The sequence below is a fragment of the Larus michahellis genome, chromosome Z (assembly GCF_964199755.1).
Source record: "Larus michahellis chromosome Z, bLarMic1.1, whole genome shotgun sequence".
In the NCBI taxonomy this organism is placed as follows: Eukaryota; Metazoa; Chordata; class Aves; order Charadriiformes; family Laridae; genus Larus; species Larus michahellis.
Genome location: NC_133930.1, coordinates 64,380,673 through 64,399,479, shown reverse-complemented (window position 1 = coordinate 64,399,479; position 18,807 = coordinate 64,380,673). Strand labels below are relative to the sequence as shown.

The 18,807-nt window shown below is 41.5% G+C and overlaps 1 protein-coding gene across 3 annotated transcripts in view; it reads left to right on the top strand.

Moving 5' to 3' along the window:
• The window catches only part of EPB41L4A (erythrocyte membrane protein band 4.1 like 4A), a 132,577-nt gene that overhangs the window by 98,160 nt on the left and 15,610 nt on the right, over positions 1-18,807 (top strand). For 2 of the 3 annotated variants that reach the window (XM_074570353.1, XM_074570350.1), the window contains 5 exons: positions 1,788-1,869; positions 6,076-6,159; positions 8,679-8,792; positions 10,720-10,767; positions 14,781-14,858. In XM_074570353.1, coding sequence (XP_074426454.1) covers positions 1,788-1,869; positions 6,076-6,159; positions 8,679-8,792; positions 10,720-10,767; positions 14,781-14,858 — 406 coding nt within the window. The remainder of the gene's footprint in view (positions 1-1,787; positions 1,870-6,075; positions 6,160-8,678; positions 8,793-10,719; positions 10,768-14,780; positions 14,859-18,807) is intronic. The other variant, XM_074570352.1, reaches the window with a different exon arrangement.

The following is an 18,807-nucleotide window of genomic DNA, read 5'->3' as shown; positions in this document are numbered from 1 at the left end:
AACAACAAAAAGGGTCTTGAAGGAGCAGATTCTGACAAGACGGGACCCAGGCTGCTCCCCTTCCCTGCCAGGCATTAGTCTGAAAAACTGAGCAGGGAAAGGAGTAAATTACATCATTAGAAGTGGTGAGGTCAAACATGGAAAGGGCTTGGCTGAGTTGCTAAAGGAAAGGTGACTATTTCCACTTGAGACCCTCTGTGCAGCGTATGAGGCACCTGCAGAAGAGTAGCAGTTATAACCTGTAGGAGAGGCAACTGGTGGCTGGACAGGATTTGGATACCTCAAGTGTTTGTGTTGAAGTAGAGGATAGTCCAGAGACTTTGTATGTAAAAGGGGTGGTATGGAAAGTTGATGGAGATTATGGAGAGGTTCTTTCTCTGAGATTATGAAGAAGGCTTATAATGCAAAATCACACCACAGATTAATTTAAAATATTACATTTTAGTTTTAGCCAAACAAAAAGGCTTTGATTTTGTACCAGTATATTAACAACACTCTGATGCTGTTGCTTGCATCCAGAAGACATAGTGTTTCCTTGTTAGCAGTCTTACAGGCTTCAGTCAATCTGTTTCATCATCTTCAATGAACATGCTCAGAATCCCGTCCAGAGCTGATGTAGATCATCAGTGGTGTTGCTTTGTTGTTCTATTTAACATCTGTTTCTGGAGGTGGTAAAAGTTTTGTAAGAAATGACTGAAACCGCCAGTTAGATGGAAAGAGAGTGTGTGAACTGGAGAAAAATTACAGATTAATATTAATAGCACAGCATGGAAACTAAAACTACAGCACTGGTAGGAACAAACCTGTCTTGATGATTAATATATTTAAATACCAAACTGAACAGAACAGTTCTTTCTTTTGTTCATGATACTGAGCTGTATACATCTGTAGAGCACAATCTTATCACACTACTTTGACGTTAACCCAGTGTGAAATATCCAGACTCCTGTGGCCTTCAGTGCTCCTAAATCATGAATACACAAATCTTTCTTTGAAGCATGTTTGTTATATGGGTGTCTCAAAAAGAGGGGAAACTGCATGTTCCTCCTGCTTCTTCAGGTTCCCTTCCATGGCTCAGCTGGGGACTTAATTGCCAACAGTGCAAAAAAGTGCAGGATGAAAATGGAAAGAGTATTGGGGACAAAATTGGAAACTAGGCAGATAACTTTCAAATATTGGCCAAAAGTTTATGACTCATTGAAAGTGATCTTTAGGTGTCTCTGTCAGAGTATTACCCTTTATTGTCTCTCTCTGTTTACATTATTAGTTTTCTGATCCATTGATTTAGAGTTATTATTTTCCTGGTCATAACTTGGGATATATTCGTGTTGTGTTGCACTATGTTGCTACATCAATTGTAAATGGTTTCTTAGTGCAAACATATTCATCTTGCTTTACCATCTAATCTAATAGTCTTTTAGAAGTCATAGTTACTACATTGGGGATTTCCAAGCTTTTTCACAGCCTGTATTCTCGTCACACCTTTCTTCTTGCTGGTGACTGAGCGGGGAATTCCCTTCTGGTGGCAATGGTGTAGTTTCCCTTTGAGAACAACAGCTTCAGACTCCTCTGTTTCATGTGGTAGAGTAATGAATGCCCCCACGTTGAACTTTCTTGTGATGTGATATAACTAGAAATAAGGATGGGACACAGCGACACAGCAGTGTGATGTCTTGTGTATCATTTTATCTCTCATGCTGCACTGTGTTCAGTAGGTGATTATGCTGAATAGGTGTGGAAGCATATATGCTACAGGACTATTTTGTTTGTGGTTTCATTTTTTGTAGGATCTAAGAACATGAGCCAGATTACAACAAATGGGGAAAAGGAAGGAACTACCAAAATTATTGCACCTTCCCCTGTGAAAAGGTAAGTAGACCAGCAGTTCCTTACCAGTTTTTAAGAGATTGTGCATTTTTTTGGATAGAGGAACACATTAAGTAATCACTAGCAACAGTTTATCCTGCCCTTAAGTGTAGGACCATCTGATCTTCTGCTGGCAAAGGTCAGAGTGTGTTGCTCAGTAATTCATTTTAACAAACCCTGATCTTCTGATGAACCTGGAACAGGGGCTCCACGTGACACAGAGCTTGGAAACCCATGAACTGGGGCAAATTACTGGGAAGACAAACATTCTCAGTTTTAAATAGGAAAAAAACAGGTAGTGACTCAAGGGGCAGTGATCAGGGTAGTCCTGTGGAGTCCTGTGTGTCTCTCCTGGGAGCTGTGGGCTGGCCGGCAGGGCCTCAGGCCATGGCTTTTCTGCCTCTGCACAGGGCAAGCTCTGGTTGGGATGTGTGGGCAGGGAAGAGCTGGGCATGGCCTCTCTTCCCGCAGTGCTGTTAATCCTACAGTCCACTACCCATTACACCGGTAAATCCAGAACAAAGCTCATGAGTATTTCTGCCTGATCCTTAGGAGCAGTGAGTTGCCAGGACTTCTCTGGACTTACGTGATCTGCTGCTTTTAATTATCAGTGCTGGAGTGCACGTCTCTTGTTATTAGATGTATTTGAGAGAAAGAGGTGAGGCTCAGTTTCAGAAAGGGATTTATATCCCCACCCTTAATTATAAATGGAATTTTGGGTACCTGAATCAAAAAAGAGTGGTCTGACAAAACAATGAGTCAAAAACTCAGCACCTAACTTTTTTTCTTAGTTGCCTGAATGTCTGTCTTGGCATGCCCAGTAACCTTGACAGGTTTTTTTTGAGCTGAGCAACTCTGGTTTTGTCTCTCTGTTGAAGCTGTGGGCTTCACGTACTAGGTATCTGAACTGACCTCTGAAGAAGGGTCTAAAATATTTACTGCAAATACTTGGTGGATAGTGTTTTCTGTTGCCTAATAGTTGTACCAAAAACCAAGCGCTGAATTTAATTCCTTCCTCGGTTTGAGGGAAATTGAATCCCATATTCTAACCCTTAGAAAATAATACTGATCATGGGTATCTCTATTTGAAAGAAAGTTTATGATTTTGCCACTTGGTCATGCTGAAGCTAGGCCATTGAGTAGAAAACAATACAAAGTTATATAAATACCTGCAGGGAGAGTGCAAAGAGGATGGAGCCAGGCTCTTTACAGCGGTGCCCAGTGACAGGACCAGATGCAGGCTGAAACACAGGACATTCCCTCTGAACATCCAGAAACACTTTTTCCCTGTGAAGGTGACCAAGCACTGGCACAGGTTGACCAGGGAGGTGGTGGAGTCTCCATCCTTGGAGATAATTCAACAGCTGTCTGGCAATGGTCCTGGGCAACTGGCTGTAGGTGGCCCTGCTTGAGCAGGGGGCTTGGACCAGATGACCTCCACTGGTCCCTTCCAGCCCCAACCATTCTGTCGTTCTGTGATTTGTTAGGAGAGCGAAAGGTAAAAGGCAAAGGTGTACCCTTGTTCTGTAGTGCAGAGATGATCGTATTGGGAAGAGTTAGGAGCCCTTCACTACAGGTTGTGCTCCTAATGCTGTGTATAAATTTTTAGCAGTGAACTGTTAAAAGGAAATGGATAGGCAGGTTGTAGAGCAAGAGCCAAAATAGAGGGCTCTCAACATGGCAACTTCCAGGTTTCTGAGTTTAATTTCTTACCTTGACAGTTTAAAAGCAATTCAGAGTCAGATTCTCACTGAGTCACAGTTTTAAACAGCGTTAGTCACTTTCAGCAAAAAAGTGATGGAAGTTTTTTTTGTTGCATGCTTTCTATTTAGAAATTGATTTGTTTTTCTCTGTGTCTCTCTCTGCACATGTAAAACACCTTTCAGGTCTGCTAGTCTCAGTATGCACGACAGGCGGCACACATACTTTGTGAAGTGTTTATAGTTTGGTAGTTTACTCCATCCTATGTAATTTTCACATTAATTGTCAATCATGCTTGCGAAGCATCTTTAAGCAGCTCTTACAAGCTGAGTTTTCGTAGTTTAACATCTCATTCACTGTGAGATACCTAGTTGGTGACTTCTGCGTAAGTGGTATAAATTCAAGGTAAACCATAAAACCCCCAACAACAGTAATCTCACGTGGAATTCAGATCCTAACCTTTTCAAATACTTTGAATGAACTCAGTCCCTTTTGCAACTGCATTCCTGGAGATAGTGCTAATACCTGAAGAGCTGACATGCTCTAGCTCTCTAGCTGTAAACTGTCTGCTCAGAATGAATAACGACTTAGGAATCTAATGCAGTGGATTCCCCTCCCAGGATCATTTCTCTGCCTGCTTTTATTTTTTTTTTTTTTTTTAAGATTTGAGAACTCTATTCAAATTTCTTTAAGTCCAACTTGAATGTAAGTATTGTTCAGTAGTTTATACTGTGCAAAACTGGTTGCTTTTAGCAATACAGAACTGAAACATATATTTACCGGAGTTACTTGCGTAGTCTCTACTAAGTACACGTTTTTAAGCCTGGGAATAGATTGTATGCACATATGAGTCAATAGTTAATGGGTGCAGTATTAAGAAAATGATTTACCTGATAAAGTGTAATTTAATTTCTTTTCCTGCTGACCTACTGTAGCTTTGCATTTTGTGCACTATGCGAGAATTAAATGATTAACTCAGTGACCTGTAGTACCCAAAGGCTGAGGTTAAAAGTGGATTAGTGAGTTAAGTAGCCACAATTCCTTCATAAAGCCGAGTCTGTCACCTCCTACTCTGGGCAAAGAACTCTGGCTTAGGTCCTCCTCTGAAAGCATCTGTAAAGCTTTTTTTTTTCTTTTTGTTTTTTTTCCTGCTTAAGTTGCACTTTGAGAAGATACGTTGTATTAATGCTTGTAGTGGGTTTCCGTCAGTAACACTTCCTCAAGAGCTTAGTGGAAATCGATATGACTATCTAGTTCTGTATCAGGTGAACTGCTTGTTCATGTAGAGAGCGAGCTCTGGAGATGGTGATGCAGGAGAAGCATGACTAACCTTTGCCAAGAAGATGGGTGCAAAGAATCGTGCTTCAGCTGGAAGCCACCATCCAGCACTTGGAGTGGCAGTGAGCAGGCTATCCAGGAGCATTAATGGGTTGGAGGTTATAAAACTTGACACTGTGAGAATGGAACTAACAAAGGAAGAATTGGAGCATCCTGTTTTTCTCCCCATCTCCCATAGGTACGATGGGAGACTGGTTAGAAGCACTAATATATCTCTTGAGCCAGGTGACTATCTTGACTGTGCTGGTACTTTACCTTGCAGCAGTCAGGGAAGACAGCTCTGTCATGTTGTCAGATCTACGCTCAGTGTGTAGCAAAAGGAAAACATTAGGAGTTACTGGGGAAGGAATAGAAGAATATGCTACTCTGTGAAGTATGTGAAGATCAGAAGTATGTGGTGACTCCTGTATTGGGAGAGATTAAATAGTCTGTGATTCTTTCACTTGGAGAAGAGATGAGACAGTTGTTAAAAATGTATTAAAAAAATAATTACGGGGTGGAGTTTGTGATTAGGGAATCATTCACAGGGCTTTTTTTCTTTCTATAAGCACAGAACTAGTGAGGAACACAGGATGGAAGTTTTGAACTGGATGGAAGTTTTGAAGCAAAATGAAATAATTGTTTGTGCCATAGTTAAATACAGGAGCATATGCTACCAAGCACTATTTTTGCCAAAAATTAAAAAATATTCAAGAGGTAAATCCATGTAAGCAAATCCATGGAAGAAAGTTCCGTCAGCAGCTATGTAAAATAAAAAGCAGATAAAGCCTCTAGTTCAATAATCTGTTAACTGCATATTGTGGAAGACTGTGACCATATTGTGTATTTGCCCTGTTGTTAGACATTTTGCCTAAGCATCTGTTCCTGTTTATTGTAAGACAAGATTGACCTTTTTTCTGACTCAGTGCAGCCATAACTATGAACTTGTGGAGCTGATTTTTCAGGTTGTTTTTTTTTTCTTTTTCCCCTTCCAGTCTCTCTTTCTAGGAGAGATTCTTCAACATAGCAACGGTTGCCCTCTTTCACACAGCAGGCAAATAGCTATATGCCAGGATAGGTCTCTGTAATGACTGTATGCCTTTAAGATTATTTTTTAAGAGATCAGGGCGAGAGAATACGTGATCTGTACACTATGGGTTTAAAAAAAAATATATCTGTACTTTTATTTAGCTTTAAAAAGATGAAAAATGAAAACAGTCCAGAAACCCAAAGAAGTAAAACAAGCGCACCGTGGGAGGAAAATGGCCCACCGAGGTAAGGCAAGGCATGATGTCTTAGGTATTGTGCAATGGTAAATATCATGCCATGGCAGCAGATTGAAGGATATTGGTATAATATATTAATGCATTAACAGGGTCACAAAAAATCTGTGTTGCATATAAAAAGACAGGTCCTGTCATGGATAAATTATCAGTCAAAATTTAGGAAGGCAGGTGTAGGAGGAGGTGGTCAGTGGATGAGAGTCACCAGTGGCTTTCCACAGAGATCTGTTCACAGACCTCTGCTTTTGAGTATATTTGTCAAAGGCCTGGAAAAGGTGTGATATAAGGTTTGGTGGTGGCACAGAATTGTTCAGGATAGTGAGAGTGAAAATTGTCTGTGCAGAGTGGCAAAGACCCCTAAAGTACGAATGATGAGTCACTCGACAGTGGATGATGTTGAGTCAGTAAGTGTACAGAGAGGCACATGGGGGCAAAAAAATAACCCTAGATCTCTGAGTAAAATGAGGTACTGTGGAATTATGATGGATAACTACAGTAAAACATCAGCAATGTGGCATTCAGAAAAACAATTAGCATTTATTAGGAAAGCGAGAGAACAGCATTATGCCATTACATAAATTTGTGGATCGCATATTTGCTCCATGAATTGTGAGTGCTGTTCTGATGTCCTTATCTCAGGAAAAGGAAAAGGCTTTGAGAGGGGCAGCAAGGGTAATCAAAGGTGTGAATGGCTGTACAGGAAATCTGTACAAGGAGCAACGGAATAGGCCAGGCAGGACACTTTCTTCAGTCTGGGAAAGAGATCATTTCAGGCTATGCGGTCTAGAAAATCATGAGTAGCACAGAGAAAGAAGAAAGAGATCAGTATTGTATTTTTCCAGCGTAAGGACTTGGGATCTTCAGAGGACGCTATTGCAGGTGGTTTAAAAGCATTGAGAAAGACACTGAGTAGTGACTTGACATGAGTAGGAGAGCTGTGGTCCTTTACAAGGGGTGCTGGAAATTAGTGGATTCCTGGGAGAAGCTGGATGAGTTATGGAAGAGAAATCCCCAAGGGCATCTGAAGACAGAGGTACAGCAGCTGGCTCAGTAAGCTACCTGGAAAATAGTGGCGGACTGAGAGAGCACTGGGAGGCTGTCATATGTATTCAACTTCTTGCTTCCTGGAGGTGGTTGCTTATGGCCGCTGTTGGAAACAGGCCTCTGAACCAGACGGCACACTAAGTGTAATCCAGAATCATCTCCAGTTATGAGATGATTCAGATCTATACATGGTGTGTCTTTTGGGGCACCATGTTGTTTTACCCTGTGTGCTCCTTCTGTAAACATCAAGAGTTTTCAGAGTAAGGACATGGCAGTGTGCAAATATTCTCTTGCTAGGATAGATCTTTATTTGTGATTTTTAAAAAAGAAGTGGTGTCAGCTTGTCACATTATGCCTCTGGTGTTAAAATAGCTCTCAGGGTAACAGGAAGTCTGATCCCCCAGGAGCCAAAGAATGGTAGGATTGAGTTTTTGCAAGTCCGTCTATTCTAAAGGACTATGCAATTTTAGACAGAGAAGCAGACTGTATGCTGCACAGAGGCTTTTTCACAGCTTCTAATAATGATTCTCATTGAGATGAACCGTGGCAATTTTTCAGCTATGCCAACCAGTGCTGTAATCAGCAATCTGCAGAAGCACGTGAAGAAGAATGTATTCAATTTGAAGGCCAGAGGGTTTTAGGAAAGCAGAAAGAAATATCTTAACTGGAATTTGTTGAGAATATCATATTTACCACATAGTTGTTGTGAAAAGGGCTAAGTAATGTTAGATAAAGGTGTGTGGTTGAGTTTAGCACCCTTCCTCCAGAAAGTTTCGGAACATCAGTAGACCACCTTGGAGTGGTAGGTACTCCATCGCAGGCTCTGTTGGAAGAGGTCCTTACACTGTAGGAAGGTATCACAGGATAATCCATACTAGCATTTGATAGTCTATGTCTAATTTGGTAACAATGCAACCCAGTGGGTCCCACCCAGGCTTAAGAACATAACCTAACGCTTGAAACACCTCCACACCATTGGCAGAGGTTTGTGTGGGTGAACAGTAGAGAGCTGGAGCTAAAATTGTTTCACGGTCTTGAGCGTTAGCTCTGTGATGAAGACATATGTTGTGACAGGAGCGCTGTTTCCATACTTATATCCATGGAAAACATAAAAAATAGATGTGCATTTGAATGTCTGGCTCTAGGTTGGATAACTCATACTAAAGCACAGAAAATGTGTAATGCTAAAAGAATATGTATATACTTGGTTCTACATTTTGTAAGCTTAGAGCTGTTGGCTTGGCAATGAACAGGTCTCTCTCCTACATTTTCAAGGTTCAGTGTAAACTATTTGTTGCTGCAAAGCAGTACCATCTGTATTTACACAGCCCACACACATACATGTATAGTTGAATATGTGTATACGTGTGTGAGCCTTCTCGTTTTTGTAGGCTGGATCTCAGTTTTCTGGCCTAACTCTCCTGGAAGTTTTAAAGCCAACTGTTTGCTCTTCCTTTTTAACCCTAGCGGGCTGTATAATTCTCCCAGTGACCGCAATAAATCACCAAAGTTTCCTTACTCTCGGCGACGGAACCCATCAGGTGGCAGTGAGAATGAGTCTGGACAGCCAGTCCGGAGGAGGTAAGAGCCCTGGGGTTAATTACTGTTAGCTTCTCACAGTAAAAAGCTTGAGGTCCTGCATGTTCTGTGTTCAGTAAAGGCTCTTGGAGGTACAGCTGGGTCCTGGGAAAAGGGCTACTCTAGGGGCCAGTTGTTAGTCCAAAGAAAAACACCTGAGCAAGAATACCAGATCTGTTTTTGGAAAGGAACCTTCGGTCAGGCTTTTTGCTTGTTCCGAGTACTAGGAAAACAATGTTAAAAATATGAGAAAATGTTAAATATATCAGAAATTGCATTAGTGGCATGTACAAGATCCTTTCAATTGCTGCAACTGTTTTTCCCTTGTGAAGGAAAAGACTGATGGATGTTGTTTGCTTGACAATGAGCTTCTAATACAGAGCAGTGTTTTGTTTTAAGAACATTGCTTTGCTTTAAGTGCAACAAAGATTAAACAAATGAGCCATAAAGCTGTCTTCAACAGTCCCATGTGTGAGTTACTTTACATTAGAGAGGATGCCAGCAAAAATACAATTATGAGATAATGTGTTTCTAAGGGGTACGTGTTGAATTGAGTGACTTAGAGAAGTAAAATTAAATGGATGGAGATTCTGTGCTGAGTGTCCTCGAGTATGTCTAAAATGCGAATTACAGGACAGTTGTGAAGTGATACAGTTTTGAGAGACTACATGTTAGCTGGGATAATTTGTCCTGCTGAGAAGCTGCTTTCATCGCTGACATACCCCGGTGCTGTGATCTACTGCAAAGCATAGACAAGCATAGCTACCATGCCATATTCATCACAGTCTTCTAGGACTACCTTACAAGCCAGCACTTGGAGCTACTTCTCTTTCTGACACCTCTGAAGTGATTACCTGTTTGGCTTTCAAAGCTAGGGTTTGCAAAAGAATCTCTGAAGAGGCAGCTGTATCTCTGAGGAAATGTGGTTAGGTGCAGAGCTTTTATGTCTGTCAGGTTTCTGAGCTGCTCCAGACCTTTTTATCTGCTGTTAGCTGTCTGGAACAGGAGTGAAGAAACTCACCCATGGTGTATGCTTAGTGACCTCATGCCTGAGTTAAAGTAAAGGAGTGTAGCTCTCTCTAAGTCAATACATTTATCTTGATTTACTTTGTTGGATAGAGCCCTTGTAAGTGTTAATAGCAATGTGTTTCCTGAACGGGTTTTCTGATTCATTGCTAGCTTAGTTGTCAGAAGGACTTGTTGGGCTCTGTAAAAACAAAGGATTAGAGATGTGCAATGCAAAGTTGTCTTGTACCAAGAAAAGAACCATGTTTGCGCACTATGTGGTAAGAAATTTTCTGAGATGCGAAGTGTTTGTCATCTGGGATTTGCATTTGGCTGATCTACTTGGTGGACAGGTGGTCATACCAATAGCAAGTTTTCTCTTGGGCCACCACACCAACAAAATGTTTTTAAAAGTCTTATCTCATATGTGAGAATGTCAAGACTGACAATAGTAGGTAGATTCTAACCTAATTATGTCTTCCTGAATCTTGGTTTTGTTCATGCACCTTCCTTTTTCAACTGTTTAATAACAATAGCAGTATTGTTTATGTACTCTTTACTGGAATTAAGAGGAAAACATCAGGCTTTGCTGTGCTGGAAACAGTAGGAAACTCTAAAAGCCTGCATACCATGCCTAACCTTGCAAGTCAGGGGTTTGCAATGACAACTTGAATGGGCTCGTGCCTTCGCAACTTATTGTAGAGGTGTCCTGAAAAGTTTAAAACAAGCACGTGCCCTTTTTTCTCTGCCTTAAATCATACCGAAAAAAAATACCTTTGTAAAGTTTTTTGGGGTTGGGTTTTTTTTAATGTTTTTTTGGTTGGTTGGTTGTTTTGTATTGTTTTGTTTTTTTAATATGGGAGTTTTTGTGTATTTGTGTTAAGTGACCCCATGGTATTTCATTAAAACTTCCTTAATGTCACAGGAAAAATCAAAACAGTGGAGAAGATTCAGATTTAAAGCAAAGGAGAAGGTAAATATATAATTACAGCAGCCATGAAATTATAGCGAAGGTACTAATCGTATTTTAGTTTCATGCATCCTCTCCCTTCCTTCCTTCTCCCCCATGTTCCTAAACGTTTAAAAGGCTTGTTGTGTTTCTTTTCCTTTCTTATTTTTGCTAAAACCCTCTGTAGCATAACCTCGTCACAGCACAGGTTCCTACAAGCTGCCTTGCACATTGTCACTACACCGTGCTAGAAGCAGTTTGTGGAAGCTGACTAAAGGCTTGTCTGCAACTTGAAAGTCAATTCCAGAAGTTTTAGCTTTTGGATTTTGCATCTGCAGATTTTGGTTTGAGTTCTCCAGCCTTCCAGTCCACTTTTAGTTAATCTGTTTTGAAACCAAGTGTATAATCATTTGAGATAAGTTGTCCTGCAAAAGGTAAGTGCAGAGACATATGCAACTTCTTAAGGTCTTCTCACCGTCTTGCACTTCCTTGCTGAAATTTTTCTTAAGCTTCTTTTTTTTTTTTTTCCCCTGGGCAGTCTTGACTAGTTGCCACATTTCCAAATAAAATGCTGGTGTGAATTTGGGTGTGCCCTTCAACAACTTCAGCTTTCGGCAGATTTTTGCATCTGGAATTCTCTAGTGCCACATCTGCCTGCCACGACTCTGTGCTGTGCTTCTCCTCGCTCCTGTCCTCCTGCCCTGGCTGCTGGAAAAAGGAGACAGTGCAGCACATTTCGATGTCAGAGTCTCCTGAAGCTCGCGGAGGAGAGGAGGCACTCCCAGGATCTGATTCACTGCTGCAGCACAGGAAAGGAGCTCTGGCAGAGATACAAACATCTCGGGGACAATTGCAGGAAGTCAGGGAAAGTGCTCATGTACTTTGCACCTATTACAAAAGAACAGATTATTTTTTTGAAGGATGTTACCATTACAAGCTGCCAGTGATAGTCCTACGGTAGATTTGCAGCGCATAAAACTCAGAGGATTTAGTTAGGCATCTCAGTGCTCAGGAGGGACTTCTTCCTGAAGGTTGTGCCTGCTGTATTACATTACAAATGTACAGGTTTCTTATTGTATATTGGAACAGACCTTCTCCACTGGAGAAGAGTTGGCTCCTTTCCTCTCCTTTTAATCAGTAAAGGACTGCACCAAAATATGAGCCTTTTCTGTCAACTGTTTCTCTGAAATACCAAGTCCTGCAACCCATGCCCCCCCAGACCCCCTCCTGGACTGTATTTGTTCTGTGTCTCCTGCCAAACTGACTATGCCTTCTTTCTTGCTCCTTATGTCAGACCATATAGATATGCAAAATATCAAATATATTGCATGACAAGAAAACATGAGCAGAAAGGATGAAAGGTGCTTTGCAATTGTCAGACATCAGGATGATCCCACGTGTTCTTGCACCTGACTTAGGAAACCAGCTTTTTTTTCCATTTTTTGGTATTTTATTCAGTTCAGTAAAAGCTGATGTTTAATATTCAGTGAAAGATAATATTCTGACAGCCAGCATGAGCAGCTGCCACTCAGCTGACAGCTCAGCAGCCCTTCTGTCCCCCCGCAAATGCCTTCCTGACAGGGAACACAAGGTAATTTGATGTACAGTATCCAAAAGGTGGATCAGATTTCCATTCCTGAAAAGCTAGAGAAAGGCTTATCTTAAATTTGAGCAAATAGGATGTTTTATCTTGCACTTCCCCTGCCACGGTGTGATTTTTTGCTGCCTTGTTAACTTATGGGATAAATTGCTTAGGTCAGAATGATGAGAAATGCAAAAGAACAGAATTGCTCCATGACCTGTAAGTCTGAGTGTTCTTTGGATGACCTAGTAATGTTTAGATTCAAGATTAGTGGAATATTTATTAAACATCTGATAAGATTTGAGGGGGGGGCGGGGTGGAGGGGGGAGAAGTATGCTTTTGGTAAGGCTGCTACAGTTCTAGGGCATTTATTGCTCTGAACGTGCATGAGCCACACATGCTTGGACACCATCCTTGAGTCTCTCTTCTTCCTTTGGGGTTACTTTTTTCTGTAATAATATGCATCTTTCTTATCCCCACTTTCAGCTTCACACAGAAATGTGTATTTTTACCTGGCAAGTTGGCTATCCTGAGCCTCTCAATGGCTTTAAATTGCGAGCCTTGAAATTTGGGGATGGGGAGAGGTTTCAGCTTCTCCTCTGGGGGAATTTCACTTTTCCAGGTCTGTTCCCTGCAGAAGTGATTTTCCCAGGCTTTGGCTGACTTGTTATTTTGAAACATTTCTGTTTGAATGGGAGTTATTTGAGTTATTGATTTCCTAGTTTGGTAGAGGGGGGAGAGCAGACTCTGAGGCATTTAATGACACAGCAATTTGACAAAACCAGATGTAATTCACTGGGATTAGGGAGACATTCATCAGACCATCAGCTATGTCAGAAGGACATCTGCATCTGTTAACAGTGTTGTGCTTTCTGAGCCGGAGAGCAGTATGGTGTGTCCCTGGCCAGATATGACACACAGGGGAGGTCCATGCTGCAGCTATTCTGTTCCCTAGGAAGTCTCTTTTCTTCTCTCATCCTGTTTGGGCCCTTCTCCCTAAACTGTTAAAACGTGCTGTGAGCAGGTGCTTGTCAGTAGCCTCCAACCTTGTCATGAAATGCTTCCCCTTACCTGTTGCTTATGCCTAATAAACTACCTTCAGTCCTCAACTTGTTTGAGGTATAGTGTAACAAATCTGTTCTCTGAGGAAAGTGGCTTGTTGAAGAGCAAATGAAAAGCCAGGAGGCACAGGAAAGGGTGTATGTCTGCCAGCAGCATCAGGAGTATCTCCTGTTTCATGCCCAGAGACCTCAGAAGAAAATTTCTGTTTTCCATTGCAGGAAAACCATTCTAACTCTGGATATCCTAAGTCCTTCTAGGCCAGATCATGTTAATACTGGTAAACTTTCCCCATTAATCAGTTGGGCTGTCAAAGCCACAGAGAAACATGTCTTTCCTTTCAGGCATTCAGAGACCATCATTACACTAAAGAATGGTCCAAACCAAGTTTTGATGAGAGTGCTGTTTTTTAGGACCTAGCCCAGCTATATATACAGTAAGTGAGCCCTGGTTTCTTGGACAGGACCAGAGCCCTGAAAGCTGGTCTGTCTGCTCCAAGATGTTCGTCCGTGGCAATCAAGGATTTAAGTGTCTCAGGTAGTAGTGGTCAAGCACTTCTCTGTACTGGGTGGTTGCTGTATGGCCATCTTCTTCTTGAAGTTCAGCATCAGCATGTTCCACCAGTCTTTTTCAGAGCCCTAAATGTCACTTTACCACTTGAAGCTTTGCAATCAGAGGACATACTAAAGTAATAGCTTTATTATTTCCCCCCACCCCCACATGATGTACCATTTTTGTAGCTGTGCATCAGATCATCCCAAAACTGTGTTGATACATACACCTGCCAGTCTGTGCCCTTCAGCCTTTCTGTATTTATAAACATCAGCAGAATCACAGTGTTAGTGGTGTTTATTCCTTACTGCCTGACACCTGAAAAATGGTATGAACTTTAGAAACCATACGGAAGTTGGGGCGAATAGAAAAAGACAGATCCGGTGAGCATTTTGTTTTGCCAGCAAAACCAGAATTACTTTGATGTTTCTGGTGGGTGTTCCACAATATGCAGTGAGAAAAGCGCCAGAATGCGTACGGTTCAAAGACAAAACATTTCACACCTCAAAGAAACACTTCATGGTTGCAGATACACAAAGAATGCTGAGAGATAAAATAAAACAAACAAACAAACAAAAATGCAATGCAATGATTCAGAAGGAAAATAGCACTCACCTGACACGGCACTTTGGGTGCACTGCCTTCGAAGCCGTTATTCCCAATCAGTTAATGAGAAACAGATCATACGACTTTCAGGTGTAGACAAGCCCTCTAGAGTCTTTTAATTCTCATTTTCCTAGTAATGTCTTTGCAGTGTTTTTCATGGCTTGTTTGGAACTCCAGTACTACTTAGAAGATGTTAGTAGATAAATTCGTCTTAAGATGTTGTTTTTCTCATCTCCAGATCACGGTCTCGCTGTAACACCAGCAGTGGCAGTGAATCAGAGAATTCCAACAGAGAGCATCGGAAGAAGAGAAACAGGTGAACATTATATATTTCGGATGTAGAGACATGAAACACAAACAAGTGGAGAATGGACTTTTCTGAGGTAGACCTAATAAGAAGGAATCAAACATGTTTTATATGTATACAGTCCTCCTGAGCCAGCTTAAGGTCCTTTTTTCCGTAAGAAGAGAGGTAGCTGCCAAAATAAATGTACATTATAGGTGGATGCTACGAATGCGTACCCTCCTGCTGCTTGGGAAGAGCTCATTAGTGAGCTACAAAATCAGCTATGGGGCACATTTACAAAAGACTTGCAATATTAATGCTAATAAAGTGGATAATGGTGATGACAAGATATTCACATCATATACTTCAATACCTCAAAAATTTCAAGTGAGGAATTTTATGAGATAATAAGCTTTTGAGGAGAATACTCAAAAGATATTTTAACGGATCTGAACCTCAGTGTTGTTTTTACATGCATGCATTTAATTGTATAAATATTTTTATTTTCTAAATTGTGAAGTGTGGGCCTAAACCCAAAATGTGTACAGTGTCAGCTTTTAATAGGACAACAGCAGTTTATATTGCATGATGCTAGCAAGTTTTGGTTTTTTACATTCTATTTTTCTTGTTGCTGATAAGAAAAAGTGAGCATAACAACTGATTTGTTGTAGCAGAAAATTCCATTAAAACCGCGACTTTTATGTTGCATTTGAGATAACAGCATTTGAGAGTTATTTATGAAAATATATTTTTAAGAAGTACATAGAATTTCTTCATATTCATAAATAGAGCATAAGAGTACTGTCACTGGACAAAAGAGTTGTTTGAGGTGAATTTTCTAAGAAGCTGTATGCACAAGCTGCCCGTGATAAATGATTTTCAGATATTTTGAATCTATTAGAAATTATTATTTGTTGGATAATGCTGCAGAGGTATGCTGTGTAACAGTATTTTAAGCACGATTTGCAACAGTTAGAGAGATGCTAAAAAATCATTGTGACATTCAAGTGGGCTAGTATAAAGCATAATTGAGCCATGAGATTTCCTTGGAGTTTGCTTGAACCAGAGCACAGTCTTGTGAGATCCTCGGCTAACAATAACCTAGTGTGCATGGAAGATTTGTTTTCCAGGTGAGCTCTGAAGTTTGAATGAAATGCTGAGTATAGTTTCAGTGATCAGTAGGTAAATGGTATTTGGTGTCCCTTTTCCTTAGAGCACTCTTGCCAGGCTTTTTCTCCTGTGAAACTTCTTGTTCAGGGAGCTCCGCGAGCAAGTGAAGGAAATTAGAAACTGACCAGAGGAATGTTTTTAAGAGCTTCTTGCAATATAAAGATTGGATTGCACGAAGGATTAAGTACTGCTTATCATTTTCTGAAGAATAAAAGGGCCTTTACCCTACCCTTCCTCACCTCATTGAAAAGTGCTTAAAATTAAAGAGAAAAAACCTCAATGTGTGGATTGTTTCTACGTTTTTCACATTTTCAGAAATGTATGATACATCAGAAATATTAATGTTGCAGCATCTCTTACTCTTAGGTGGTCACTTGAAATCAGACCAGATCAAAAGTCATTATCCATGTTAAACACAGCACTAAATGAGCTGTAGCTCTGAGACTTGTTCCTTGTCATCAGGTGCAGGAAAACCAACAGTTGTAATGAATTTCTGCATTTTGTCAGCAGCTAGAGCAGGAATATAATAAGCTGAAAGGGCACAGGCACTGAATAACTTTCCTGATAGCAGAGGTGAGCCAGCCCTAACAGGGTTAATTGGGACAATATAGTGAGGCTTGCAACTGCTGTTACTCAAGCTTTACCTGTTGCATAGATTAATACTAATATATTTCCTAGTATGACAGTCAGATCCCTGGCACAAGCAGACACAAAGTTGTATTGTTTTATTGGAATAAAATCACTGAATACTCACATTACCTGAAAGAATCTGCTTCTGATCATAGAACAGTAGAATAACTTGTTCATGTAAGAAGAGATCACTGTGAACGATTTATCAGAGGAAAACAAATTATCAAAGAAAACCAGAAATGCAGGTGAGAACTTCTGAAGATAAAACACTGAAAAAAGGGTAGGGAGAAAGTCTTTACTTGATCTCAGTTAGTCTTTGAGGTTTCACTCCATCATGTGAACGTCTAATCCACATGTTCATAGAAATTGAGGAAGAACCAATGATGAGCATATTTCAGTCGTAGAAGAAATGTATTTGCTTAAGCAGGGCCACATAGAGCCAGTTGCCCAGGACCATTCACAGCCACCTTTTGAGTATCTCCAAGCGTGGAGACTCTAGCAACCTCCCTGGGCAACCTCTGCCAGTGCTGAGTCACCCTCACAGTGAAAACGTGTTTCCTGATGTTCAGGAGGAACCTCCTGTGTTTCAGTGTGTGCCCATTGCCTGTGGTCCTGTCACTGGGCACCACTGAAAAGAGCCTGGCTCTGTCCTCTGTGCACCCTCCCTGCAGGTATTTATATACATTGATGAGATCCCTCTGAGCCTTCTCTTCTCCAGTCTGAACAGTCCTAGCTCTCTCAGTCTTTCCTCCTAGGAGAGATGCTCCAGTCCCTTCATCATTTTGGCGACCTTTCACTGAACTCCCTCCATTATGTCCATGTCTCTCTTGTATTGGGGAGCCCAGCACTGGATGCAGTTCTCCAGGTGTAGCCTTACCAGTGCTGAGTAGAGGGGAAGGATCATCTCCCCTGACCTGCTGGCAATACTTTGCCTAATGCAGCCCAGGACACCATTGGCCTTCTTTGCAGCATGGGTATGTTGCTGGCTCACGTTCAAGCTGGTGTCCACTGCGATGCCCAGGTGCATTTCAGCCAGTTTTCAATGCACCTCACTGTTTGCTTATCCAGTCCATACTTCAACAGCTTTTCTATAAGGATCTTGTGGGAAACAGCATTGAAAGCCTTCCTGAAGTCCAGGTAGACAATATGCACTGATCTCCCCTCCTCTACCAGGCCAGTCATTCATTGTAGATGTTTCTCAAGTTGATAAAGCGTGACTTCCCCTTGGTGAATCTGTGCTGACTACTCTTGGTTGCTTTCTTTTCCTTCATGTGCCTGGAAATGATTTCCAGGATTAGCAGCTCTGTCACCTTTCTGGAGATCAAGGTGAGGCTGACCAGCCTGTAATTAATTCCCCAGGTGCTCCCTCTTGCCCTTCTTGAAAATGAGTGATATTTGCTTTCCTCCAGTCTTTGGGCAATTCTGACAATTGACATGATCATTGAGAGTGGCCTTGCAATGACACCAACGAGCTCACTCAGCACTCATGGTTGTATTACATCAGGGCCCATGGATTAACGTATGCCCAGTTCACTTAGGTCTTCTGTGACCTGATCCTCTTCCACCAAGGGTACGTCTTCCTTGCTCCAGCCTTTTACCCTGGCCTCTGAGACCTGGAATTCCCGAAGGCCAGTCTTGGCTAGTGAAGACTGAGGTGAAGTAGGCATTCAGTACCTCAGCCTTTTCCATGTCCTGTGTCACCAGGTCCCCTGCCTCACTCAGCAGTGGACCCTATCCATCCTTTTGTCACCTGTCTACTTAGAGAAGCCCTTCTTGTTGCCTTTGACATCCTTGGCCAGATTCAATTTCATTTGAGTTTTGGCTTTTTTAATCTCATCCCTGCATGCTTGGGTAATGTCTCTATATTTCTCCCATGTTACACATCCCTGCTTCCACCTTCTGCATGCTTCTTTTTTGTGCTTGAGATTTTCCAGGAGCTCCTTGTTAACAATGCAGGCCTCCTGGCGTTTTTGCCTGACTTCCTACTCACTGGGGTGGACCTCTCTTAAGCTCGGAGGAGACTATCCTTGAATATTAATCAGCTTTCTTGGTCCCCTTTTCCCTCCAGGGCCATATCCCACTGGACTTTTTCAAGGAGGTCTTTGGAGAGGCCAGCGTCTTCTCTCCTGAAGTCTTGGGTTGTGATCTTGTTTTTTGCCCTCCTCTCTCCTCTCAGGGT